Source organism: Sebastes umbrosus, chromosome 7 (assembly GCF_015220745.1).
Source record: "Sebastes umbrosus isolate fSebUmb1 chromosome 7, fSebUmb1.pri, whole genome shotgun sequence".
Classification (NCBI taxonomy): domain Eukaryota; kingdom Metazoa; phylum Chordata; class Actinopteri; order Perciformes; family Sebastidae; genus Sebastes; species Sebastes umbrosus.
Window position 1 is genome coordinate 34,975,499 of NC_051275.1, and position 27,634 is coordinate 35,003,132.

Sequence of the window (27,634 nt, forward strand, 5' to 3'; positions counted from 1 at the left end):
GTATTAATTTTCATTCATTTTAAAATTATTTTTTAATAAGTTTTTTTAAATTTATTGTTTTATTTATTTTTTCACTCTCACTGTGGTCAAGTTTTTCTTGTGACGTGCAAACAGTCGGTTTAATCAGTAAAAGTGAAATCAGGTGATCTTCATCATCATCATCAGCTCCTCTGACGCTGCAGTCACACTGAAATCTGCTTCACATTAATTTCTATGAGGAACCGGACGAGACACATTTTAGACTTTTAGACATAACGTGAGTTCAATCTGACTGAACTTTGACACATAACATCGTGAGTCTCTCTGATGTCCAGCTGGTTGGAGAAAACGTGGTGTGATTGACCATCATTCAGGAAATATTGACTGTTTATGGTGAAATATTTCAAGCAGCAGAGAAGGACGGACACTGAGAGAATCTGAGGTAAGATAAAATACAACTTTATGTATCCTGAGGGGAACTGATATGCAGCAGTTTCAGTATAAAGTAGGAGAGCAAATATAAAGAGAGCAAATAAAACTAAAAGCAAACATACATAATGCCAGAAATGAACAATGTCAATAAAAAGTCTGAAAAAAATGTAAAAAATAAATAAATAAATAAATTAAAAGTCCGAAAAATGTAAAAACAAAAAAGAGTCTGAAAATGTAAAAAAAGTAGGCTGAAAAATTAAAAAAATTAAAAAATAAATAAATAACAAAATTTCTAATGTTTTTAAAAGTCTGAAAAATGTCCGAAAAATATAAAAGAAATCTGAAAAATGTAAAAAAAAAAAGTCCGAAAAATGTCCGAAAAATATAAAAGAAAGTCTGAAAATGTAAAAAAAAAAAAAAAGTCTGAAAAATGTAAAAAAAAAAAAGAGTCTAAAAAATGTCTAATGTTTTAAAAAGTCAGAAAAATGTAAAAAAAAAAAAGAAAGTCAGAAAAATGTCAGAAAAATGTAAAAAAAAAACTGTAAAATGCCCGAAACATATAAAAAAAGTCTGAAAAATATAAAAACAAAATAAAGTCTGAAAAAAAGTCTGAAAATGTAAAAAAAAAAGTCTGAAATATGTTTAGTGTTTTAAAAAGTCTGAAAAATGTAAAAAAATAAAAAAGGCAGAAAAATGTCAGAAAAATATAAAAAAGGCAGAAAAATGCAAAATAAAAAAAGATCTGAAAAATGTCAAAACACATATCTGAAAAATGTACAAAAAAATTAAATAATCTGAAAAAAAAAAAAGTCTGAAAATGTTAAAAAAAAGTCTGAAAAATGTAAAAAAAAAAAAAAAAAAAAAGTCTAAAAATGTCTAATGTTTTAAAAAGTCCGAAAAATATAAAAAAAAGTCGGAAAGAGGTAAAAACAAAAACAAAATATTCTGAAAAAAACTCTGAAAAAGTAAAAAAAAGTCTGAAAAATATAACATATAACATAACATACCTCACACCACAGGAACATCTGGAGAAATCATCTGTAGAACCATGAAACAATCAGGACTTTATTGACGATCGTCGGGAGGAATCAGACCCAAAATCAGTTTGATTCTTGTGTAGTCTGGACCCGGCATTAAGAAATATGGGCTCTCTCTCTCGTTTCCATGACAACCTGCACATCACAGCTCACCTGTCGCTGTCTGCAGATGTTGGATGTTTTCTCTCTGCAGATGTTGGATGTTTTCTCTGTACATATGTTGGATGTTTTCTCTCTGCAGATGTTGGATGTTTTCTCTCTGCAGATGTTGGATGTTTTCTCTGTACAGATGTTGGATGTTTTCTCTGTACAGATGTTGGATGTTTTCTCTCTGCAGATGTTGGATGTTTTCTCTGTACAGATGTTGGATGTTTTCTCTCTGCAGATGTTGGATGTTTTCTCTCTGCAGATGTTGGATGTTTTCTCTGTACAGATGTTGGATGAACAGGCCCTTCGATGGTTTTTAACATCTCATTCTCGTAGTTGAAGCAGCCGATTTAGTTCATTAAATCTGAATTCTGCTCGGATCGTTTTATGGTCTTTAATTAGCAGAAGAGACGAGAAGCTCACCACCAACCCTGCTGCTGATTACAGACCTGCAGAGTGTGTATGTGTGTGTGTGTGTGTATGTGTGTGTGTGTGTGTATGTGTGTGTGTGTGTGTGTGTGTGTGTGTGACCCAGATGTTGCTTGTGGTCTCTGGACCTCGACACCACACCAATAATCTGGGTGTGTTCAGATCTGGTGTAACAGAAACTAGTTTATGATGTTTGAGGACCTCGGAGCTTGTTTCTCAGGATGTCGTTAGCCTAGCTTAGCATAAACACTGGAGACGGGGGGAAACTGCTAGCCTATCTCTGCCTCTACGTTTGTCTCACTTTTTATAATGTATGTGTGCACAAAAAGGTGTACAAATGCCACAATAAATGCTCAAGGCGTTTAGTGTGCAATAAGTATGCCTTTCTTGATTTCCGCGTGTCATTTGTACGTCGTGTTTCCTGTACTGACTTCAATGTAAATGCATCCATGTATAAATGCTACGGTGAGAGTTAGTGACGTAGAATAAGTGTATCAGTGTCTGAACTCTTCTGACCCAACTCTTCCGTCTCTCTCCTCCATCTGTTGTGTCTCTCTTCTTCCTCCATCTCGTCTGTCTTTTTCCGCAGCACGGAGGGCGTCCACCCCTGACCTCTGACCTTCACTCTGACGTGTCGATGACCAGGAAGACGACAGGAAGTGACCCTGACCTGTGTGGCTGTCAGCTTCCTGTAAGTGTCAAAACTCCACCAGCACTCGTCTGATTACAGTAAGAAGAGCTTTATCTTTACTGTTCATCAGGGTCAACAGAACAATATATAACACATTAGAGGTGTAACACAAAGCTACTCTCTGCAACCCAGTCACCAGAAAAAAATGTTGGCATTGTACGTTTCTGCAAACCAAATATGTGGAAACGTGCGATGCCACGTGGTTAACGTTGTGAAATGATTGGTTAGGTTTAGACAGCAAAACTACTCGGTTAAAGGGGAACTACGCTCATTCTCAAAATTCATGTCCTTCCTGTGGTCTAAGACGGTCTGAAAAGATTGAAAAACATGAACAACTCTCTCCCAAATCCAAAATCTGGAGCGCTAAAACTCAATCTTGTGATGTCATATATATATATAGTTTACACGGAGAGCACCCAGAGTGGTTTTGGACCCGACCTCCTCCCTACACGGCGTTCACTGCTTTTTATATTTCCTGGTTCACGATTACAGTGCATTAGTTGTCGTAGGTGTAGCTCTGAACGGTGTATGAGACCAGCCTGACTGAACACACATACTAGATGGAGTATTAACACACATGTGGACGACCTCCTGTGAGTATACGGTCATGTGGTTTACTGTAAGAGAGATGTGACTCATCATGGATGGTGGTGACATCATCCTCAGGAGGAATGCATGCAGACGTACACATATAGCCTAAAGGAGGTCTCGCACATCAGGCTTTTGTAAAGAAACGTGAATTAGTTGAATTTCCATCAAATGGTTTGGAGCGAATAAACTCCGCTAGAGGTCGGCGCTAGAGGTCGGCGGTTCTCAGACTTTTTGGGATCTCTTATAGGTGAGAACATTTTCCAAGGACCGCCTCTTAATCTTAACACTGATTAAACATCGTGCTTACTACTATTTTTACTCTTAGATTTTATTGGAACTATTTATATTCTACAACGTTTCAACCTAAATACTTTATCCATGTTTCATAGTGATTAACAGAAACACATTTCAGTTTGAATCATGTTAAGAGAAGATGAGATGATCCTTTATTAGTCCCACAGCGGGGAAATTTACACGGTTTGTTAAATACTCAATTCTGATTGGTCGATCACGGCGTTCTACGGTCTGTTATTTCTTTATAACAGACCGTTGCTATGAATAGGAGACCGTTGCTACGTATAACAGACTGTTGCTACGTATAACAGACCGTTGCTATGTAAAGCAGACCGTTGCTACGTATAACAGACCGTTGCTATGTATAACAGACCGTTGCTAGGTATAACAGACCGTTGCTATGTATAGCAGACCGTTGCTACGTATAACAGACCGTTGCTACGTATAGCAGACCGCTGATACGTATAACAAACCGTTGCTACGTATAACAGACCGTTGCTACGTATAACAGACCGTTGCTACGTATAACAGACTGTTGCTACGTATAACAGACCGTTGCTATGTAAAGCAGACCGTTGCTACGTATAACAGACCGTTGCTATGTATAACAGACCGTTGCTAGGTATAACAGACCGTTGCTATGTATAGCAGACCGTTGCTACGTATAACAGACCGTTGCTACGTATAGCAGACCGCTGATACGTATAACAAACCGTTGCTACGTATAACAGACCGTTGCTACGTATAACAGACCGTTGCTACGTATAACAGACCGTTGCTATGTATAGCAGACCGTTGCTATGTATAACAGACCGTTGCTACGTGTAACAGACCGTTGCTACATATAGCAGGCCGTTGCTATGTATAGCAGACCGTTGCTACGTATAGCAGACCGTTGCTATGTATAACAGAACGTTGCTACGTATAACAGACCGTTGCTACGTATAGCAGACCGTTGCTATGTATAACAGACCGTTGCTACGTATAGCAGACCGTTGCTATGTATAACAGAACGTTGCTACGTATAACATACCGTTGCTACATATAACAGACCGTTGCTACGTATAGCAGACCATTGCTATGTATAACAGACCGTTGCTACGTATAGCAGACCGTTGCTATGTATAACAGACCGTTGCTACGTATAATAGACCGTTGCTACATATAGCAGACCGTTGCTATGTATAACAGACCGTTGCTATGGCTCTGATGTCGGACTCTGGAGGACCATTTTTTGCATCATTATTGATTTCTTCAGTAAGTAGCCGTGTAATAAGCGGGATAATGTACAGCAAGCTGGTCATTGTTGTGAAATAAACCCCCTCAGGGCGACGCAAGAACCCTCCTGCATCGCCCTGTAGGGGTTTATTTCACAATAATGAAAATGTGATACTTCAAAGTGAGAATAAAAACATGTGAATAGAAACACAGCTAACGACTGCCAATCTGAGATAATCCCATAATAACTGATTGGTGATAATAGATCAATAACAGATGGACACACATGATGTGTGTGAGCTAACATTCCTCTCAGACATGTCAGCATGACCTCACCTTCCTGGAAACGCTCATATAACATGTTAACTGTGTGTGTGTGTGTGTGTGTGTGTGTGTGTGTGTGTGTGTGTGTGTGAGAAAGTCCAGCAGACTGTTATTGATCATCCTGTGTGTTCATGATGTCTTTATTCATGTCTACTGTTTCAGCCTGAGGGCAACACACACACACACAAACACACACACACACACACACAGCATCACGTCATCACACACAGACTAACACACCCACATTCAGTCAGTCTGACCTGCAGCAGAGTCACTCATCTATAACCACAATGATTCAACACACACCCAGTCATTGTTCCTGCTGAGTGGGGAACTGAAGGCGATCCACATAATGACATAACGACATAAACAATCACCAGAATAAATTGTTTGAAAATGTCAAAAATGAACCAAAAACATTGTGAAAAAATATCAAAATTCAACTTTAAATGTTGTGAAATGTTATTTTAAGGGTTTTATTGGAGATCATTTTTATTTAATTACAGATGTGTCGTGGTCCTGGGTTTTGGTTGTAGTTTGTTTCCTGTTTTATTTTGATAGTCACTCTCCTCTTCTGTTTGGTTTTACTTCCTGTCCGTCCCTAATTAGTTCTCACCTCCTGCTCACCTGCTCTCAGGTACCCCGTTAGTCAGTCACTATTTACACCACCGGAGTTTCTTTATTGTTTCATTTTCACTTTACAAACATGTAGTTTTATTTAGTATCACAGCAACCAGACGCAAGCAAAACATCTCGGCTGAAAAAACGCTCATAGTAAACAATAAATTAATATTTAATTTGTTTTAGGCTAACTAGAATAAATCATTAAAAAAGCATAACGTGAATAAAATGTTTTTATAAAATTATTTTTTTATGTATTTATTTATTTTTTGTAGTTATTTAATTTGTTTTTCTTGCTAAGTTCATTATCTGATTTCATATGCGTTTTCTCTCTTATTTAATTTTAGTTTTCTAGTGACTTACTTTTCTTGATTAGTCAAATTTACATTTTATTTATTTATTTATTTATTTTCTATTTATTTATTATGATGACTATTGATTGGTCTATAAAATACCCAATAAAAAAGATTTGAAAGAAAAAATCATGACATAAATAAAACAAACTTAAAAAATACTAATAAAAAGAAAAGATGAAGTGATTGTTAGTTCTAGGTGTCAGATAACTTTAAAGTAACATAAAGACATCTTTGGCTTATTTGGTGACGTAAGAACAACATGGCCGGCGTGTGAACGTGGTCATCATGTTAGATATCAGACAGCATGATTACAGCTGAAGAGCCTCCACGTGTCTCCAGTTCATCACCTCGTAAAACCACGCAGCTACCTGGTTACCACGGTTACCGCCGAGACTGAGAGTAATGACAGGGCCCGGGCCGTCGCCGTGGCAGCCAGGTGAACCGCGAGGTGATTGGCTGAGAGGATCAGACTGAGTTAAAACATTTGTCCCGTGGCTTCTAATCACAATCTGTGTGTGTGTGTTTATGATGTTTATGATGTTTATGATGTTTATGATGTTTACGATGTTTGGATGATCACAAAGCAGCTCGGCTGAGTCATAATTCTACGCTGTAAAGATCAACTCTGGTTAAAACACCATCAACCTTTAAACAGCGACGCCGGCTCAGTCTGCGATGGAGCGTTATTTAACCTCCTTCACTACCAGCTAGTCTGACATGGTTGCCATGGTTACCGATGGATTCATCAGGTTTATAGTTTACTATGATACCAGGATCTTCAGTCCAGCTTTAAAACTGAGCCGCTACAACCTGAAAAATCACAAGTTGCGTTAATGCGTTAAAGAAATTAGAGGCGTTAAAACGACTCTGCTTTAACGTGTTATTATCACGTTATCTTTAACAGCCTTAATACAACCGTCTCCGTGGAATCAGCGTGGACGGTCAGACGTGTAGAATCAGAGATCAGAGAACAGACATCAGTCTGAGTCAGACGGTTAAAGAGGTCAGACAACGACTCAACACACGACGATCTCAAGTATTTTCCATCTCAGCACTTTAATAATTCTCATCAGGCTTTTATTAGAAAACAACCTCTGATTCACTGTGAACCTCTCTCTGTCTTTCCATTCTCTCTCTCTCTATCTTTAGCTCCGGTGGATTTATTTCTGTCGTGTATTTGGAATTATTTTAATGTCAAAGATTTCCCGGTTCTCTGTTCCAGATATTTCAGTCTGGACCAAAGATCTAAAAACAAAACTATTAAGGTTATTAAACATGAATCTCTGTGTTGATCTTCATCATGTAGCTACAACCGGACCGATAGATTCATTAAACACGTTTATTACTCATGTTTATTCATTCAGATGTCATATTTAGAACCAAAGCAGCGTTCAAGATGAGCTCCAACTACAACCGTCAAATCTTTAACATTAATACATCAGTAATCTACTGATAGAATATATACAAGTACAACAGTCTAATACTTTAACTGCATTTCACTGATTATACCGACATACTTCTACTGAAGGGACTTTTACTGTAACAGAGTATTCATACAGTATGGTACTGCAGTAAATGATGTGAGTACTTCCTCTGAGAAGAGATGATGTGTATCAGTGTGTTGATGTGACCTCAAGTCAGAAAGTGAAAGCAGTTGTTGTGTGTGTGTGTGTGTGTGTTGTGTGTTTTAGAGCTGTTCTCACGACTCCCAGCGACCTCCGTCTCTTCCTCTCTCTCTATAAATGGATCGTCTGGTGGCAGTTTGGTGACCAGTCAGTCTTAAAAAGGACAGAAAGAAAAGAAAAGAGAGAGAGAGGAAAGAGTGACAAGAAAGAAGGAATGAATAATAATAATATTTTGAGAACGAGGAGGAAATAAGCTCCGTCTTTATGATGCCACGGCCGTCGTCCGGCCGGTCAGCATCCTTTACAAAAACGTTTGCAAACTCACTCTAACAGGCTCTATTGAAAAGTGTGTATGAGCCGAGTATACTTGGACTTTACTGTGTACTTGTCAGTATGAGATCAGGTTGGACGACCTCACACAATGACATCTACATACATACAGTAGATCCTCAAACTACAGGACGGGTTTGTGACTCGTTGGACTAAAAGGTCAGACATGTCTGGAGTCATCACCAGCGGAGGAATGTAACTAAGTACATTTACTCAAGTACTGTACTGTAGTACACATTTGAAGTCTTTGCCTCTATCCGACAGCTTTAGTTACCTCTCAGACTACAGTGTTCCTGACGGTGTTCTTCGCTGTCGTAGCTTCGGTCCAGCTGGCTGACTGCGTCTCTCTGGACCGTCCAGTAGGAAACATCTGGACTGTGTGTGTGTGTGTGTGTGTGTGTGTACACTCAGTGTGTCCTTGGTGTTGCAACTCTAAAATTAGACCCTGAAGACTCTGATATATTAGCTCACCTCCCAGATATGGAAACACACACATACACACACACACACACACACACACACACACACACACACACACACACACACACACCAGTCATCCCATCACTGACATCATCTGAGCGACGAGGAGAAGATGAAGGACTTTACTACCCGGTCTCACGAGAAGACATATTAATACCACGACGTTACACGGACGTCCCGCATCATGAGGATGCGTTTTCACGTTTTCACATTTTCACGTTTTCACGTTTTCACATTTTCACGTTTTCACGTTTTCACGTTTTCATGAGTCATTTCAACTCAGTCAAAATAAAACTACTTAGTTAGGTTTAGGAAAAGATCATAGTTTGGGTTAAAATAACACCAGAAGTGCTGTAACTTAAGTACGAACGTTACGAGGCAGATAAACAACGTTGACTTCTGGTTTCATACGGGACACAAAGGGAGGCCTCCTGGTGAAAGTCTGATGTTTTTTGTGCTTCTTTAATTTTTCTTTTACTTATTCATGTATTTATTTTTATTAATTAGTTTAATTTTTATTTATTTATTTATTTATTTATTTATGCATTCATTCATCCAGTCATTTTTTTTCTTTATTTATTTATTTTTGCATTTATTTATTTATTTATGCATGATTTTCCCTTTGACTTGATCTGACAATAAAATAACATCATCATCATCATTTTACCGATTGTTTTTCTTCTTTTTCACTGTAAAAAAATAAAAATAAAACATAAAAACGTTTTGCAGCAAAACAGTTATTTTAGATATTTTTCCTCAGTTGTTATAATAATAATTTATTATTATTATCATTATATTTTTTAATTATTATAATCCTCCTTTTCCTTCATTCACGTTGTTTAGTAGTTACATTATTTGTATTTTTTGTCAGTGACCTGATCTAAAGCCGTCTGATTCACATGTTGTTGTAAAGTTTATAAGTAAAGTTATTTAAATATATGTTGTTGTAAAAAGACCTTACGGAGGGAACTGATGGAGGACTCAGTGAACCCTGATCTGGATCAGCTCGTATCACTGCTGCCGCCTGCTGGTCCAAACACACAACGACACGCTGAACTCTTTAATTTAATATTTATTTAATATTTCTCCATTTCATTTATGTTTTTATTATTTATTTATTTATTTATTTAGCTGATTATTATTATTATAAGAATTTGAGTCATACATTAATAAACAGCAATATATGTGTAATAATCATAATCATAATTCCAAATACACAGAACGTCTGTTTTACTCCAGTTTTTAAAAATATTATATAAAAAAACATCCTAGCCCCGCTCACAGATCATAAATACAGAAATAAAACCATAAAACTGACTTCTATTAATGGAGTCTGAACAAACAGCAGAAGCATGTTGACTGTTAATATTATTCTTTAGAACATTATAGTTCCTGTTTATTCATCACTTCTTCTTCTTCTGTTTCAGGACTTTAATCAGTTTGGTTGTGAACACGTTGGAAGTGCGTTGGATTCGTCTGTCTGGACGTCCAGCAGGAGCTCAGTGTGGTAACAGAGCGGGAGGAGACAGACGGTGAGCTGAGCTGGTCGCTCACAAACAAACCCTCCAACTCTCAAACTGCAACAGGAAGTCAAACAGGAGGAAACTCTCTCTCATTTCACCTCAAAACACAACGCAGATACTATTCAACTGATGTACAAACACTGTTAAAGTACTAATACCACACTGTAAAACTACTCTGTTACAGTAAAAGTACTAATACCACACTGTAGGAATACTCTGTTACAGTAAAAGTACTAATACCACACTGTAAAACTACTCTGTTACAGTAAAAGTACTAATACCACACTGTAAAACTACTCTGTTACAGTAAAAGTACTAATACCACACTGTAAAACTACTCTGTTACAGTAAAAGTACTAATACCACACTGTAAAACTACTCTGTTACAGTAAAAGTACTAATACCACACTGTAAAACTACTCTGTTACAGTAAAAGTACTAATACCACACTGTAAAACTACTCTGTTGCAGTAAAAGTACTAATACCACACTGTAAAACTACTCTGTTACAGTAAAAGTACTAATACCACACTGTAAAACTACTCTGTTACAGTAAAAGTACTAATACCACACTGTTAAACTACTCTGTTACAGTAAAAGTACTAATACCACACTGTAAAACTACTCTGTTACAGTAAAAGTACTAATACCACACTGTAAAACTACTCTGTTACAGTAAAAGTACTAATACCACACTGTAAAACTACTCTGTTACAGTAAAATATGACACGTCATCTTGCTTGTTTTGTAAACATTATTATTATTTTTTAATTAAAATATATAATAAGAGGAAGTATAGATAAATATACCTTGTTAATATATTGTACAGGAAACAAACGTTGCAGCTCAGACAGACGTTCAGATTTCCGAGAACGATAAGCAGACGGTTTCCATGGTGACGAACCGTATCAGGAAATCGAGTGTGAACACGTCTGAAGATGTTCATCAGTAAACAAAACCCGCTGAATGGAGTTACAAAGACCTCATTGTGCAGCCGATACAGACGAGAGATTATTACCCTGAAACACGGAACTAATGCAAAAAGTGTGACCGACACATTTGCAGTTTTTGTGACTGCAGTCGGTATTAAAATAAGGTGCAGAGACAGAATACCTTCATGGTAGTACTGTAGGAATCAGCAGGACAAGCTTCAGTAAAGCCCAACAACACTCCACATATTAACATTAACAACATATTAACAACATATTAACATACAGCACAGTACAATCACAAATTAATCACAAATCATGACAGATATTGATCAGAAACCCTCACAGGTACTGCATTTAGCATAAAACAATATGCTCCAATCATAACATGTCAAACTGCAGCCCAACAGGCAACAACAGCTGTCAGTGTGTCAGTGTGCTGACTTGACTATGACTTGACCCAAACTGCATGTGATGATCATAAAGTGGGCATGTCTGTAAAGGGGAGACTCGTGGGTACCCATAGAACCCATTTACATTCACACATCTGTAGGTCAGAGGTCAAGGGACCCCTCTGAAAATGACCATGACAGTTATTCCTCGGTCCTTAAGTGTGACTTTGGAGCTAACAAAGCATCACATGGTTGGTACTGATGGATTCATCAGGTTTTCATACCAGTATCGGATTTTTCTTCTGCCTTTCTTTCGCACATCTTCCAGACTTTTCTTCCATTTTTTTTGACAATTTTCAGACTTTTTATTGGACGTTTCTCTGACTTTTTCGGACATTTTTGGGACTTTCTTTGGATATTTTTCAGACCTTTTTTTCAAACATTTTTCTGACTTTTTATCATATTTTTGACAATTTTCTGTCAATTTTCTGTAATTTTTCTGTAATTTTTTTCTGACATTGTTCTGACGTTTCTCTGACTTTTTCTGTCATTTTTCTGACTTTTTTTTGGACATTGTTCGGACATTTTTTTCGAAAAACATTTTGGACTCTTTTTCTGATATTTTATCAGACATTATTTTGGACAAAAACTGTCACACATTCACATATCAGCGTTATTTAACCTCCTTCATGACAAGCTAATATAACATGGTTGGTACCGATGGATTCATCAGGTTTTATAGTTTCAGATAATACCAGTACCTTCACTAGCTTTAAAACTGAGCCGCTACAATCTGAAAATTTCACCAAAGTGCACAAGTAAAACATCCAACCTATCAGCTGGTTGGGTGTCTGTTAGCTCTAGGCTACAGGACGCCGGTCTGCTTTGTCGTCGTGGTGAGTGATGTCTTCCTGTTGATTTTGATGGTGCTCATCCGCCCGTCGCTGCTCCTCTCAGCGTTTGCTCCTCCCGTTGTGGCCTGCCTGGTGCTGCACAGCCTCCTCGGGCTCAGCTGGGCCCGGAAGGCCTTGCAGAAGATGAAATAGATGAGCGGGTCCAGGCAGACGTTGAGAACCGACACCATGACGGTCAGCTCCTTCAGGTAGAAGAACGCCTGGCTCAACGAGCACCCCTTCAGGAACGTGTAGGGAAGGCGAACCAGGTGGTACGGGACGAAGCAAACGCAGAAGACGCCAACCAACACCAGCATGTTCTTGCGTGACTTGGCGAGCTTCTTGGAGCCGGAGGACGCCGGCTGCCTCTGCAGTGCCAGCGCCAGCCTGCGGGAGGTGCTGTAGTAGAAGTAGACCAGGGAGACGAGGACGAGCAGGAAGATGGCGGCGGAGCAGGCGTGGATGAACCTGTAGAACATTTTGAGCTGATGGCTGTGCAGGACCTCACAGCTCACGTCGACGGGGACGGAGGATAACGGTTGCTGGGTGACGAGCGACAGGGTGACGTAGGTGCTCATCGTGGCCAAGAGGAAAACCCAGGTCGCCGTGGAGATGATGTAGGCGGCTCGCACCGTCTGCAAGACGTGAGTTCCTATAGGATGGACGATCTTCAGATACCTGGAGAGAGACGAGAGGCGGGCGTCAGGAGAGGAATCATAAACACTGTGGCTGTCATAAACCCACGATTATGGTCAACACATTCTCACCCCCAACTCGCCAAATACCGCCGCTTGGTCAGAGCCCTTCGGCATCAGAGACCGACACACGGAGGTACCCCACTTATGTTACTTTTGGACGGACCGGGGACAGCGTGTCAATATATGCTCGTTACGTTACGTTGTGACTCCCAGGACTGACGATACTAACGACTCACATGACTCCCAGGACTGACGATACTAACGACTCAAGTGACTCCCAGGACTGACGATACTAACGACTCACATGACTCCCGGGACTGATGATACTAACGACTCACGTGACTCCCGGGACTGATGATACTAACGACTCACGTGACTCCCAGGACTGACGATACTAACGACTCACATGACTCCCAGGACTGACGATACTAACGACTCACGTGACTCCCAGGACTGACGATACTAACGACTCACATGACTCCCGGGACTGACGATACTAACAACTCGCACTGAGGACAGTCTGCCCCGGTTGAAAGTCACACCGGGAGCAGGGGGCCCTCCCACGGTGTGGCGAGGTCCGGACGGGGAGCGCTGTAAAGCTGCGGCCGCGAGCCACCTTCGCCCCGAGCCTTTCCAAGCCGACCTAGAGCCGGTCGCGACGCACCGCCTCGTATGCGGGACTCCCCAGCTTGCCGTGTGTCGCTCACACCCTCCAGCTGGCTGTTAACGAGGGTCTTTTGGCACAGAGAAGTACTCGTATCGGTACTCGGTATCAGCAGAGTACCCAAATGTAAATACTAGTACTCGGTCTGAAAGAAAGGGGTATCGGTGCATCTCTAATTACAGATATCTGAAACCTCGTTATGACTAGTCAGAGTTGTTTTCATGACGTTGCTCATCAAGGCTTCCCACTGGTCCAACAAAGCATCTGATCAGAGTCAGCAGGAGCTTTTGCTAACTTGGATAGTCTCTTTCTAACCGTAGTGAGGTAGACAACGAGCTACACAACCTCATTTTAATCACAACGAGCCTTTAGTCCTCCGAGCTGGACACGTAACGTCGGTCTCTGCGTGCAGCCGGCTGTGAGACGAGTGGTTCAGAGACCGCTGTGGATCAGATAATTAGAATATGACATGAAATAGAAGAAGAACTCATCATCGAGGAGTCTGTGGCCAACGAGAGCTTTGTTCACTAGAGTTGTAGTAGAAATTGTTTTGTAGATTTATTGTCTCCGGACACACTTTATAAACCCATACGGCTGCAGTGCAGTGCAACGTCTTCTCACCTCGTAACAACTCTAATTCTAGATATCTGTAATTACATTCTGACTATCTGTAACTCCAGGTAGAGATATCTACAACGTCATTTTGACTAGTCGAAATTTAATTTTAGATATGTGTGCCTGTCTGCATTTCCTTTATGTAATGTTTGTAATGAATGCCAGTGCTGTCTTTTTAATTTTTAATATTTCTTTTTACCCCCTACCCCTCTCCCTCGAGAGACTTTGTAAATAAGAATTTGTCGTTAATTGACTTGCCTGGTTAAATTAAGGGTAAAAAATAAATAAGCTGTCCTCATGTTCCTCTGAACTCAAACATTAATTATTGTTTATCTTCTCTGAGAAACTCTGACAGCTACTGACTGTCTGGCAGCTTTATCAGTGTTACAGAACCACATCCTGATGCTTTTTAAGCATAAATCTCACATCCGCCTAACGACACGAAAACCAGCCCAGTGTAGCTTCTGAGGTAACATATTTATAGTCAGAGTTCTTATCTTGTTTCACATCTTCATAACAGAACGGAAAGTCTGAGCTATTAAACTCGTCACTGTCATTAACTCAAAGCTTTAACTCTGTAGTTGCTGCAGGTTGTGAGTGTTTTCCGATTACACTGCTTTATTGTCTGAAATGTTAATTCAGTTCTCATTGTTAAAATGAGGAAGCAAAAAAATCTTCAATGTGCAAAGAAAAAAGCTGATTTTCTTCTTGATAACCAACCAGCCAGCCTTTCTAGTCTTTATGCTAAGCTAAGTTAACCAGCTGCTGGCTGTAGCTTCATATTTAGTGTACAGATTGTGATATTAATCTGACAGTTATACTCTCAGCAAGAAAGGGTTACACTTTATAATAACCTTCATTTATAAATGGTAAATTGATTATTAATTAACATTTATAGCGTTACTAATAATGAGTTAAACATTATTAATTATCATTTCATTGTTTGTTAACAGTGAAATAACTATTAACTAAGTAAAGGATAATGTACAGCGAGCCGGTCGTTATTGGGAAATAAACCCAGACAGGGCGACGCTGTTTATTTCACAACAATGACCCGCTAGCTGTACATAGCAACGGTCTGTTATACATAGCAACGGAGCAATGGTCTGTTATATGTAGCAACGGTCTGCTATACGTAGCAACGGTCTGTTATACGTAGCAACGGTCTGTTATACGTAACAACGGTCTGTTATACGTTACAACGGTCTGTTATACATAGCAATGGTCTGTTATACATAGCAACGGAGCAACGGTCTGTTATACATAGCAAGGGTCTGTTATACGTAGCAACGGTCTGTTATACGTAGTAACAGTGTGTTATACATAGCAACGGTCTGTTATACTTAGCAACGGTCTGTTATACATAGGTCTGTTATACGTAGCAACGGCCTGTTATACGTAGCAACGGTCTGCTATAAAGAAATAACAGACCAAGCCATGATTGACCAATCAGAATCGAGTATTCAACAAAGCCGTGTAATATGTTTAATTAGCTATTAATTTACCATTTATAAATGATGGTTATTATATATATTTTTACCCAAGAAAGAGTTGAGCTTTTCCTTTTAACATTTTTTGGGGCTCGTTGCGGGATCGCTGAAACTGCGACAACGTCACAACGAACGTCTCCGAACCTGAAACCAGCCGATAACCAGCTGCTCTACCTTCCCCTCAACGCCACGCTGCCGTCCAGCCCAGTCCTACCTGTTAGCGGCGATGAAACCCATGAACAGGATGCTTGCGTACATGTTCAGATAGAAGGCGGAGGCGCCAAAGTTGCAGTAGAGGCGGCGGACGGCGACGGAGCTGCTGGCGTAGTTGGCGATTCGGAGCGGTAGACAGAGGCTGATCAGGAAGTCAGCGGCCGCCAGGTTCTTCATGTAGACGGTCACGCTGCTGGACGCCGGCTGCTGAGCTCCACAGAAGTAAACCTTCAGGGTGAAGCCGTTCAGGAGCAAACCCACCTGGAGACGAGACGGGAACGTTTAGGATCTGTGCAAATAAAATCATTCTTTAGAGAACGAGACTCACCAGAAACATCAGAGTGTAGACCAGCAGGAAGCAAACGTGGGCCGACTTGTCGACGTGATCGCAGTGACTCGTACTGCTGCCGTTCGTCAGGTTGAGCACTGAGGACCGGTTGGAGAACGGGAGTTCACTCATGTTTCTGGAAGAGAGCTGAACCCAGAAGAATGATGTGTTGGATAATGGTTCAAACATCATTTATCTGCATTCAGGAACTGGCTTGTGCTGAGAGGGAAGTGACAGATCACCACAGCAGCAGCAGCAGCCGAACAAACCTCAAAAACACGTATTCTAAAACACACCTCAGGTAGCCAGGACATCTAAATCTGACACGTGGTCGCCAGAGTCACGTGATTAACCACGACCCAGATTCACAAGCTGGTCCAAAGCTGGTCTGAAGGCTGCTAACTGGAGCTGCTCTCAATCTAAAACCACCCACATCTGCACAGTCGTTTATTTAGAAAAATAACAATCAGATATAAGAATGTGATGGAGCTACAAACAAGTAAACACATAAATAAAAACATTTCTTATTATTACAAATAATAAAAAGAAGAAATCTAAAAAAAAATAATAATAAAGGAAATGACTGAAAATAAAAACAATTAAAAGTCTAAACTTTAAAAAAAAAAGAAATCAACAAAATAAAACAAAACACAAAGTTTAGTGTAGAAAGTTTGTGTTTTTTGTGTACGAACAATAAAAATGTTCAAGAAAATCTGCAACACTGAGCAGATAAAACAGTAAGGAACAGACTGTCACAAAGACTGCCTCAGTCACGTTTTCCAGATTGTTATCAGGCTATTAAATAGGCGTTATCAGTAACTATAAGCCCCATAGATGTGACTAATAACGCTTATTTAATAGCCTCGGTTGTGTTTTCACAGTGCATTTACTGAAGGAACGTACTTAAGAACACATTTGAGGTACTTTACTTGAGTACTACTACTTTGTACTTCTACTTCATTTCAGTAGTGTTTTGAATTCAGGACTATTACTTGTAGTGGAGTATTTTCACAGTGTGGTATTAGTACTTTTACTGAAGTAATTATTAACTACATGAAGCTGATAATACTTGTGTACTTTTAATGCTGATACTTTAACCACGCGAAGGTAAGAATACTTGTGTACTTTTACTGCTGATACTTTAACTACATGAAGCTAAGAATACTTGTGTACTTTTACTGCTGATAATTTACATGAGACTGATAATACCAGGTTACATTTACTACTGATACTTTAACTACATGAGGCTGATAATACCTTTACTTGAGTATTTTTACATTGTTGTATTAACATATTAATGTAAGTACTTCTTCCACGTTAATGTTTGTAACCACAGCAGATAAACAGACTCCGTTAACCAACACTAATAAATACACATTTTCCGTCTATAATAACTCATATTTGTGACTGTAGTTTACAGTATTACAGCTCATACATATAACAAAGGTGTACTATTACTGCAGTAGAAGTACAGAGAACAGAGTTACCTGCAGTACTCACCTGTCTGTGTGACTCTCTGAACAATCTGACTTCCTTCTGGTTAGCGAGAGGGAGGAAGACTGATGTGGTTCTGATGTTCAGCATATAGGTAGTGTGTGTGTGTGTGTGTGTGTGTGTTACCACCACTCGTTTACATGTCATTAACACACACACATGCATGCACACACACACACGCACACACACACGCACACACACACACACACAGACACACACACACACACACACACACACACGCACACACGCACACACACGCAGACACACACACACACACACACACACACACACACACACACTCACGCACACTCACACATACACACACACGCACACACACACACACACACAGACACACACAAACACACGCGCACACACACACACACACACACACACACACACACACAGACACACACATACACACACACACACACACGCGCACACACACAGACACACACACAGCTTTTTTATTAAAGCATTTATAATCATGTATTAACACTCTCTGATGGTCACTGTCAGTGTTACACCTCTGGTTTATATATAGTAACACACTGTGACCACTGGAGGGCAGTGTGTATATTATACTATATTATATTATATTATATTTTATTAAATTATATTATATTGTATTTTTTTTATTGTATCATATTATACTATATTTTATTTTATTATATCATATCATATTGTATTATATTATAGTTTATTATATTATATTATACTTTATTATATTATATTATACTATACTATATTATATTTTATTATATTATATTATATCATATATATTTTATTTTACTATATTTTATAATATATTTAAATATATTATATTATATAATATTATATGATATTATATTATATGATATTATATTATATTGTATTTTATTATAGTTTATTTTATTCTATTATATTTTATAATATATTTAATTACACAATATTATATTATATTTTATAATATATTGAATTATATTATATCATATTATATTATATTCCTATATTTGACCAGCTGCACTATTTTATGTTTTAAATTCCCCTTCTTACTTGTGTGATTTTATATTTATTTTATAGCAGCATTAGAGCAGCCTGAGAACAAAAAATATTGCCAACGGCTGCTTCTATGAAATTATTGTGCATATGACAAATAACTTTTATATTAACATCTACTATACAAAAAACTGTTGTTTTGTCTCACTGCATATTACTGTGTGATTTTATTTGATGAGCTGTGTGCTCCGTCTCAAACGTATATAAATATTAAAGTTATTATAATCAGAGAGAAGAGAGTGAGTAATGTGACCTCAGAGCCACAGAAACCAGATCAGCTGAATTTACTGAGAAGTGGACGGTTGCCGTGGTAACGCCGGAGGAGAATTGAACTCACCAGCCGTCTCTGGTCCCGTGAGTTCGATGCCCAGCGATTGCATCCACTTTCACTTCCACATCACCGCTTCCTGTTCTCTCCTTCACGCTGGTGACTCATCAATAAACACAACTGAGACTGTCAATCATTATTTAATATCTATACTTTAATATATATATACTGATATTTATATACAATTATACAAGTCTGCATTTACACAGGATCACATCTCTATCCTTGATTCCTCTCCTCGTCTCCTCTCCTCGTCTCCTCTCCTTGTACCCTCTTTTCTTCTCTCCTTGTCTCCTCTCCCTGTGTCCTGTCCTTATCTCAACTCCTCTCTTGTTTCCTCTCTTTTTCTCCTCTCTCTGTCCTCTCCTTGTGTCTTTCCTTATCTCCTCTCCTCTCTTGCCTCCTCTCCTTGTCTCTTCTCCCTGTGTTGTCTACTTGTCTCATCTACTTGTCTCCTCTCCTTGTCCCCTCTACTTGTCTCTTCTCTTGTCTCTTCTCTTTGTCTCCTCTCCCTGTATCCTGTCATTGTCTCCTTTCCTTATCTCTTCTCCTCTCTCTTTTTGTCTCCTCTCCTTTTCTCTTCTCTTGTCTCTTCTCCCTGTGTCCTCTCTTGCCTCCTCCCCTTTTCTCCTATCCTTTTGTCCTCTCCTTGTTTCCTCTCCTTGTCTCCTCTCTTGTCTACTTTCCTCTCTTGTCTCCTCTATTTGTGCCTTCTCCTTCCCGACAGTTTCCTCAGCAGTGACTCTATTGTCTCCTCTCTTGTCTCCTCTCCTTATCTCCCCTCCTCCTCTCCGCTCCTTGTCCCCTCTCCTCCTAAATGTGGCTCAGACTCTGGCCGGTCAGCGACCTCCTCCTGTCTCTCCTCTCTTGTCTCCTCTCCTCTCCCCGTCTCTTCTCCCTGTCCCCTCTCTTGTCTCCTCTCCTTGTCCCCTCTCCTCCTAAATGTGGCTCAGACTCTGGCCGGTGGTCAGCGACCTCCTCCTGTCTCTCCTCTCTTGTCTCCTCTGTCCTCTCCTCTTCTCCTCTCTTGTCCCCTCTCCTTGTCTCCTCTCCTTGTCTCCTCTCCTTGTCTGCTCTCCTCTTAAATGTGGCTCAGACTCTGGCCGGTGGTCAGCGACCTCCTCCTGTCTCTCCTCTCTTGTCTCCTCTGTCCTCTCCTCGTCTCCTCTCTTGTCTCCTCTGTCCTCTCCTTGTCTCCTCTCCTTGTCTACTTGTCTCCTCTCCTTGTCCCCTCTCCTCCTAAATGTGGCTCAGACTCTGGCCGGTGGTCAGCGACCTCCTCCGGTCTCTTCTCGACAGTTTCCTCAGCAGCGACTCTCTGAAGGTTCGGCACATCAGGAAGTAGATGATGGGGTCGAGGCAGACGTTGAGCGCCGACAGGAAGAGCGTCCCCTCCTTCAGCTGGAACAACAGGAAGCGGGCGTCCGGGCTGAAGCCCGACTCCGGCATCTGGCTCAGAGTGTACGGCACGCGGCAGACGTGGTACGGCACGAAGCAGACGAAGAACACCGCCAGGATGCTGAAGATGCTGCGGTTCGACTTCCGGCAGACGTCGCTGTTGTCGCGGCGCACGCGGCGGTAGGACTGGTAGACGCGGCAGGCGATGGAGGCGTAGCAGTAGGCGAGGACCAGCAGGGTCACCCAGAACAGGCCGACGCTGAGGAGCGTGGACACCCGGTGCCACTGCATGCCCAGCGGCGTCTTCAGCTGCATGCAGTGCCGCGAGCTCTCCTCGTCGGCCGGCCGGCTGGTCAGCACCACGTTGGGCAGGACGCAGACGAGGAGGAAGCTCCAGGTGAGGAGCGCCAGCACCCGGGCGAAGCCGACGCTCTGCAGGACATGCAGCGAGGACACGCCGCCCAACCGGGACCTGCAGGAGGATGAGGAGGAGGAGGAGGAGGAGGTGTGTCTGACGATCTTAACGTAGCGCTCGAGGCTGATGAGCCCCATGAAGAGGATCCCCACGTACATGGACGAGTAGAAGAGCACGGCGGTGTAGCGGCAGGTGACCACGTGGAGGCGCCAGCCGCCCAGACCCAGCTGAGCCGCCAGCCTGAAGGGGAAGGTGGTCAGCATGAGGAGGTCGGCCACCACCATGTTCTTCAGGTAGACCACCAGGCCCGAGTCACTGGGCACCCTGAAGAAGATCCAGGCGGCCACGCCATTCAGGGACGCCCCGACCACGCAGATCACCAAGTAGAGCGGCGGGAGCACCTGCTGGGTGAAGATGCTGCTGAAGTCTGATTGGTTGCCGGGGAGACGGGTGGCGTTGAGGTGTTCCATCACTGGAAACACACAAACAACACAGTTTAAACATAACGAACAGTAGATGTCACAGTAGAAGTACGTTTCTCTGTCAGGAGAACTCTTAATAAGTCTCTTTTACATTTAACAAAGGCCGTGTCGGTGTGTTAACTCCCCACAGAAGCCTTTTATGTTCATAAACTGAACACACAGCGCTGTGTTTACACGGGGACACGTGCACAAATAAAAAGCGTCTTGAACTCCTGTTTGTCCTGCTGTTCACACACACTTCCCTCCTCCCACCACCGATTCATCCCGGTCCAACACACACTGTGGTCCTCCTCCATCAAACGGCTATAAAAACAGTCCGCGCTGACACCAGGACGCCTTCTGTTTTCCTGTTCTGATTCTTTTATTTTTAGCCCTCGTCTTGTATCGACCCGAGTCTCGTCTCGAACCTGTGACTTCTGCTGTCGCCAAATGATTGTTTCCCCGAGTTGATCTGTACAGAAGTTCAACTTTTAAACACTAAAGCGATCACACGCCGGCTTCTGCTTCTCACTTGGAAACGGTCAATATCAAGTTAATAACTTTAAAAATATCATGATTCTGACTTCCTGTGTTTATGTTATATATTTTTTAATATTATATATTATATATATATTTTGATTTTAAAGTCATAAATTTACGAAAATAAAATGAAGATATTCTGAGTTTAATGGGACACATTTACGAGAAGAAAATCACAAATTTACATCACATTTTAACTCACAAATTTATAATAATAATAATAATAAATTCAACTTATAAAGCACTTTTAAAGAACTCAAAGACGCTTATGAGATTTTAAAGTCATTAATTTATGAGGAAAAAACTCAGATATTCTGAGATTAATGTGGCACATTTACGAGAAAAAACTGACAAATTTATGACACATTTTAAAGCCAGAAATTTACGAGAAAAAACTCACGTATTCTCTGAGATTAAAGAGGCAAATTTACGAGAAAAAACTCACAAATTTGCGAGATTTTAAAGTCATACATTTATGAGAAAAAAACTCAATTTTTATCAATTAATTAATGGTAAAACATAATAATAATAATAAAATAATACATTTATTTTTGCTACATTTAATATCATATTTATTTATCGAGTCATTTATTTATTTATTTATCTTTTATTTAATTAATTGATAAAAATGTAACATCATTTGATATTTTTGTTATAATTTGTTTCTTTATTTATTCATAATTAATTAATTAATTCCCTTATTTATTTACTCTTCTGTTTAATTTTTATCTTTTATTTATTTATGTATTTATCTGTATTATTTATTTATTTTACATTTATTTCGTTTACATTTATTTTCAATATAATTTTTTTTTACATTTAATGACATATTTATTTATTGAGTCATTATATATTTATTTATTCTTTACTTTGGCATGTGCCATCCTCCATACATGGGGTCATTATAATATCCTGGCGAGCAGGAAGGAGATCAGGACATTTAATTATCTCATACATCTAGAACAAACTGTCATTTTTCTCCTACACAGATTTTTGTTTTAGCGATTCCTCTAAGCTGACTCATACTTTATTGGCTGGTAATTTGGATGACGCAAACGAACAAGATGCTGATCAGCAGCAACAACTTCTGCTTTCCGCCTTCTAGATGACCTGGCGCAGGAAGTGATGCAACGATCCTCTTCGCTAGAAGAGCTGAACGTTCAGAGGAAGCGTGTTTCTAGATTGTGTGCAACGATTAGAGCTGAAAATAGGGTGGTTTCATCAACTCAGCTCACAGTGAAAAAACAGACGTAGTAGAAAAGGATGTTAGTGATCAACTCGTTATCAGTCAACTCACACAACGAGGGAAAACATCTGGATAAACTCATGTTCCAGATGTTTGTCTCTCTGCCTGTCCACCTGTGTACTGTGAGCTTCATGTATTCAACACCAGTGATTCACAATCAGAAAGAAAAGATGTTTGAGTAGTTTACAACTGTCTGTTGATAATAATGAAATGACAGCTTAATAATTACCTGTAAATGGTGCTAATATTAAAAATAATCATGAACCCGTCAGTCATGAAGGTCACAGGGTTTATTACAGAACCGGCTCATGTTGTTAACCAGCGTCTAAAATACTATTTGGAACATCTTTTATTAGTCACATTGATCGTTTTATTGATCAGCTTCAGTGTTGTTGAAATCACAACTTAAACAGATACCAGTACTTCTACTTTATAGCCACCATAATGTCATAAAGTTGTATTTATACGGTACACATTTATTCAGAGAGGCAGACATAATGAAATTATATTTCACTGTTTATTTGATTTTTAATTAAATTTTATTTTATTTATTTTTTATTCATTTCAATATATATTTTGTGGGAGAAACCTGAGCACCAGGAGAATCCCCTTATTGATATATGATGGATTGACTTCTTTTTTTAAACACTCTAATTACCTCAAAATATATAAAAAAAATATTTGGAGGTAATTTAGAGTGTCCAGTTAGACTCATGCATAATTAGGAATTGTGGGAGAAACCTGAGCACCAGGAGAATCCCCCTACTGATATATGATAGATTGACATTTTTTTGAATACTCTAAATTACCTAAAAATATATTAAAAAGATATTTGGAGGTAATTTAGAGTGTCCAGTTAGCCTCATGCATAACTAGGAATTCTGGGGAAACCTGAGCACCAGGAGAAAACCCACGCAGACACAGGGAGAATATACAAACTCCCCACAGCCGGACAGGTGGAGGTGTCTCTGTGAGGCTGCAGTGCTAATCACTAATCACTGAAGAGGGATGTAGGGGTGGAGGGACGGTGATGACGTAGAGGATGAGGGGGAGGTTGAGAGAGGAAGGTGAGGGTGGAGGGAAGACGGGAAGGCGAAGGGGGGAGGAAGAGGGATCTGCTGGTATCCAACCTGAGCTGCAGCCTCCTCTACCTGACTGTTGCCGTCACGCTTCAGGAAGAACCTGCGCATCCAGCGAAAACAACCTTTCTTCTTCTCTTTCTTCTCCACCCCCTCCCGCTCCGTCTCTTCCTTTTTCATCTTCTGTAATGTTGTCTCTCGATCCTCGGTCCTCCTGCGAGAAAAGACTCCTCTCATCTTCTTCTTCATTTTCAGGCAGATGTCCTCCAGGAGCTTCTTCTCAACCTCCATGTGTTGGACTGTGGTCTCCAGGCTCTGTTCTCTGTCCGTCAGGTCCTTGTTGACGTCCTCCAACTGACTGACCTTAGTCTTCCAGATCTGGTCTTTTTCTGTCAGGACCTTTGTGACATTGTCCTCCAGAGCCTTGTATTTGGCCTGCCAGGCGTCCTCTCTCTGTCGGAGTTCATCTGCAGAGCTCAACAGCTCGGTTCTGGTCTCCACGAGCTTTTCATTGAGACTCTTCTTCTCCTGGAAGAGACCAAAGATCACAGCGTCCTTATCGCGCTGCTCCTGCTGGAGACCAAAGATCACAGCGTCCTTATCATGCTGCTCCTGCTGGAGATCAAGGATCACAGCGTCCTTATCGCGCTGCTCCTGCTGGAGATCAAGGATCACAGCGTCCTTATCATGCTGCTCCTGCTGGAGATCAAGGATCACAGCGTCCTTATCATGCTGCTCCTGCTGGAGATCAAGGATCACAGCGTCCTTATCGTGCTGCTCCTGCTGGAGATCAAGGATCACAGCGTCCTTATCATGCTGCTCCTGCTGGAGATCAAGGATCACAGCGTCCTTATCGCGCTGCTCCTGCTGGAGATCAAGGATCACAGCGTCCTTATCATGCTGCTCCTGCTGGAGATCAAGGATCACAGCGTCCTTATCATGCTGCTCCTGCTGGAGATCAAGGATCACAGCGTCCTTATCGCGCTGCTCCTGCTGGAGATCAAGGATCACAGCGTCCTTATCGCGCTGCTCCTGCTGGAGATCAAGGATCACAGCGTCCTTATCGTGCTGCTCCTGCTGGAGATCAAGGATCACAGCGTCCTTATCATGCTGCTCCTGCTGGAGATCAAGGATCACAGCGTCCTTATGATGCTGCTCCTGGCTAAGATCAAGGATCACAGCGTCCTTATCGCGCTGCTCCTGCTGGAGATCAAGGATCACAGCGTCCTTATCATGCTGCTCCTGCTGGAGATCAAGGATCACAGCGTCCTTATCGTGCTGCTCCTGCTGGAGATCAAGGATCACAGCGTCCTTATGATGCTGCTCCTGGCGGAGACCAAGGATTACAGCGTCCTTATCGCAAATGTGCCACGTCAAATGGTTCACTCTGATCTGGAGTTGAGTCTGCTCCCAGCCTCGTTGCTTCTCAGCAAGGTCCAAAGTAAAGTTGTCCTGCAGTTCCTTCTGCTGGGCTTCCAACATTTGGACTATTCTTTCCCAGCGCTGGTCTTTCTCTGACAGCAACTTGGCGATCTCCTTCAGAGCGTCGTTTTCTTCCTTGAAGGCTTTCAGTTGTTTGGTGAACAGCTCCGAAGAGCTCAGTAACAATGATGCTTGATCCATGGAGATGTAAATAATGTAGTCACCCTACAGTCGACTGTCAACGTTAAACTGTTTAACCAGAACGGTAAATTAACCTGAATGTTAAATTAACCTGGATGTTAAATTAACCTGAATGTTAAATTAACCTGAATGTTAAATCAGCTTGTCAACAACTGTCTGGTTCACTAATCTTCTCCTATAAGTAAAATTTTAGATTAAAGCCAAACTCAGCATCACAGGAATCACAGCCGATTCCAGAACATCACATTGTGATGTCATGAGACAGTTTAGAATACAGCCTTACCTGTGATGTCATCACATTCTCATGTCATCATGTCATGAGAATGTGATGACATCACAATGTGATGACATGACGGGTAAGGCTGTATTCTAAACCTCATACTATACTAGTAGTATGTACTGATTTGGCCAGAATGTAGCATGTAGTACGCAGTATGGAAATCTACAATATGCCAAAAATACCTGGATGTCGTACTGAAAACACTGTTACAGTAAAAGTTACAGTAAGTATTGTAACAGTGTGGTATTAGTACTTTTACTGCAGTAATGGATCTGAATACTTACTAAATACGGCATCATTGAGGCTCTCAGGATAATATATATACTATATATATATATATATATATATAATTTCATCATGTATTATTTTTTCATAAATAATAAAATCATCCTTTTTTCTTCTCTCCTCCTCTCGTTCCTCTCTCCTCCGCTTTATATACAGTATATATATATAAATGCATATAAATTATATAAATATTCCTACATGTTAAGTCTAAATCTCTTTGTTTCCTGACTCAAAATAGGTCATAGACCCCTAAAAAGTGTTCCCGACAAAACATCCTGACATGTATTTATATATTTTTTATTTTTTTATGTTTATTTTTTTAATTGAATTGTATTTTTCCGCGTTATTATTATTATTATTATTATTATTCCCAAAGCACAACAAACCAAACAGAAAACTGTAGTGTGTTTTCTCTTTTAGTTAGTTAGTTAGTTAGTTAGTTAGTTAGTTAGTTAATTAGTTAGTGAGTTAGTTAGTTAGTTAGTTAGTTAGTGAGTTAGTGAGTTAATTAGTTAGTTAGTTAGTTAGTTAGTTAGTGAGTTAGTGAGTTAATTAGTTAGTTAGTTAGTTAGTTAGTTAGTTAGTTAGTTAGTTAGTTAGTTAGTTAGTTAGTTAGTTAGTTAGTTAGTGAGTTAGTGAGTTAATTAGTTAGTTAGTTAGTTAGTTAGTTAGTTAGTTAGTTAGTTAGTTAGTTAGTTAGTTAGTTAGTTAGTTAGTTAGTGAGTTAATTAGTTAATTAGTTAGTTAGTTAGTTAGTGAGTTAGTGAGTTAGTGAGTTAGTGAGTTAGTGAGTTAATTAGTTAGTTAGTTAGTTAGTTAGTTAGTTAGTTAGTGAGTTAGTGAGTTAATTAGTTAGTTAGTTAGTTAGTTAGTTAGTTAGTTAGTTAGTTAGTTAGTTAATTGGTGAACTCATCAGTCCCTAACTGATATAATTAGTCCAAAAATGTAAAAACAAATTCTATACATTTTAATATATTATGTAGTTAATGTTTCTTCCTGTATTGATAGTAGTTTGTAATAGATATTATAGTAGTTATATACTATATTCATGAGAAAAATATTAAGAAATATTAGTATTTATATGTTATATATATTTTACAGGGCAGTCGATAACAAATTTGCTCAACTTGCGATTTAGTCCGGCCGCTATT

At 40.0% G+C, this 27,634-nt stretch overlaps 2 protein-coding genes and 1 long non-coding RNA gene across 6 annotated transcripts in view; 1 reads left to right on the forward strand and 2 right to left on the reverse strand.

Annotated features, from left to right (window-relative positions):
- Nucleotides 1–152: 152 nt before the first annotated feature.
- On the forward strand, nucleotides 153–19,206 carry LOC119492021. Its single transcript, XR_005207700.1, has 4 exons — nucleotides 153–421; nucleotides 2,614–2,715; nucleotides 9,982–10,086; nucleotides 19,058–19,206. It is a non-coding gene; the product is annotated as an uncharacterized LOC119492021 (long non-coding RNA).
- On the reverse strand, nucleotides 12,071–16,744 carry LOC119492019 (P2Y purinoceptor 14-like). The gene is made up of 4 exons (XM_037776327.1): nucleotides 16,596–16,744; nucleotides 16,300–16,446; nucleotides 15,973–16,232; nucleotides 12,071–12,969 (listed from the first exon to the last, which is right to left on the reverse strand). Exons 1-4 carry the CDS (start codon nucleotides 16,611–16,613, stop codon nucleotides 12,264–12,266), a joined length of 1,131 nt encoding a protein of 376 aa, XP_037632255.1. The 5' UTR covers nucleotides 16,614–16,744; the 3' UTR covers nucleotides 12,071–12,263.
- A 77-nt stretch (nucleotides 19,207–19,283) lies between the features above and the next one.
- The window catches only part of LOC119492020 (P2Y purinoceptor 14), a 9,269-nt gene continuing 918 nt past the window's right edge, over nucleotides 19,284–27,634 (reverse strand). Inside the window, exons 2-3 of one of the 4 annotated variants that reach the window (XM_037776331.1) lie at nucleotides 20,433–21,441; nucleotides 19,284–20,274 (exon numbers count right to left, since the gene is read on the reverse strand). In XM_037776331.1, the coding sequence (XP_037632259.1) occupies nucleotides 20,238–20,274; nucleotides 20,433–21,439 (1,044 nt within the window). In that variant the 5' untranslated portion in view covers nucleotides 21,440–21,441 and the 3' untranslated portion in view covers nucleotides 19,284–20,237. Of the gene's footprint in view, nucleotides 21,442–27,634 lie in introns of all 4 variants that reach the window. The other 3 variants (XM_037776332.1, XM_037776330.1, XM_037776329.1) reach the window with 3 other exon arrangements.

Excerpts from the sequence above, each read along its gene's own strand:
- LOC119492019 (XM_037776327.1), bottom strand. Across the intron at positions 16,233-16,299 it reads TCTACACTCTGATGTTTCTG|GTGGGTTTGCTCCTGAACGG; the intron begins GTGAGTCTCGTT and ends TCTCGTCTCCAG. Across the intron at positions 12,970-15,972 it reads GGTTTCATCGCCGCTAACAG|GTATCTGAAGATCGTCCATC; the intron begins GTAGGACTGGGC and ends GTCTCTCTCCAG.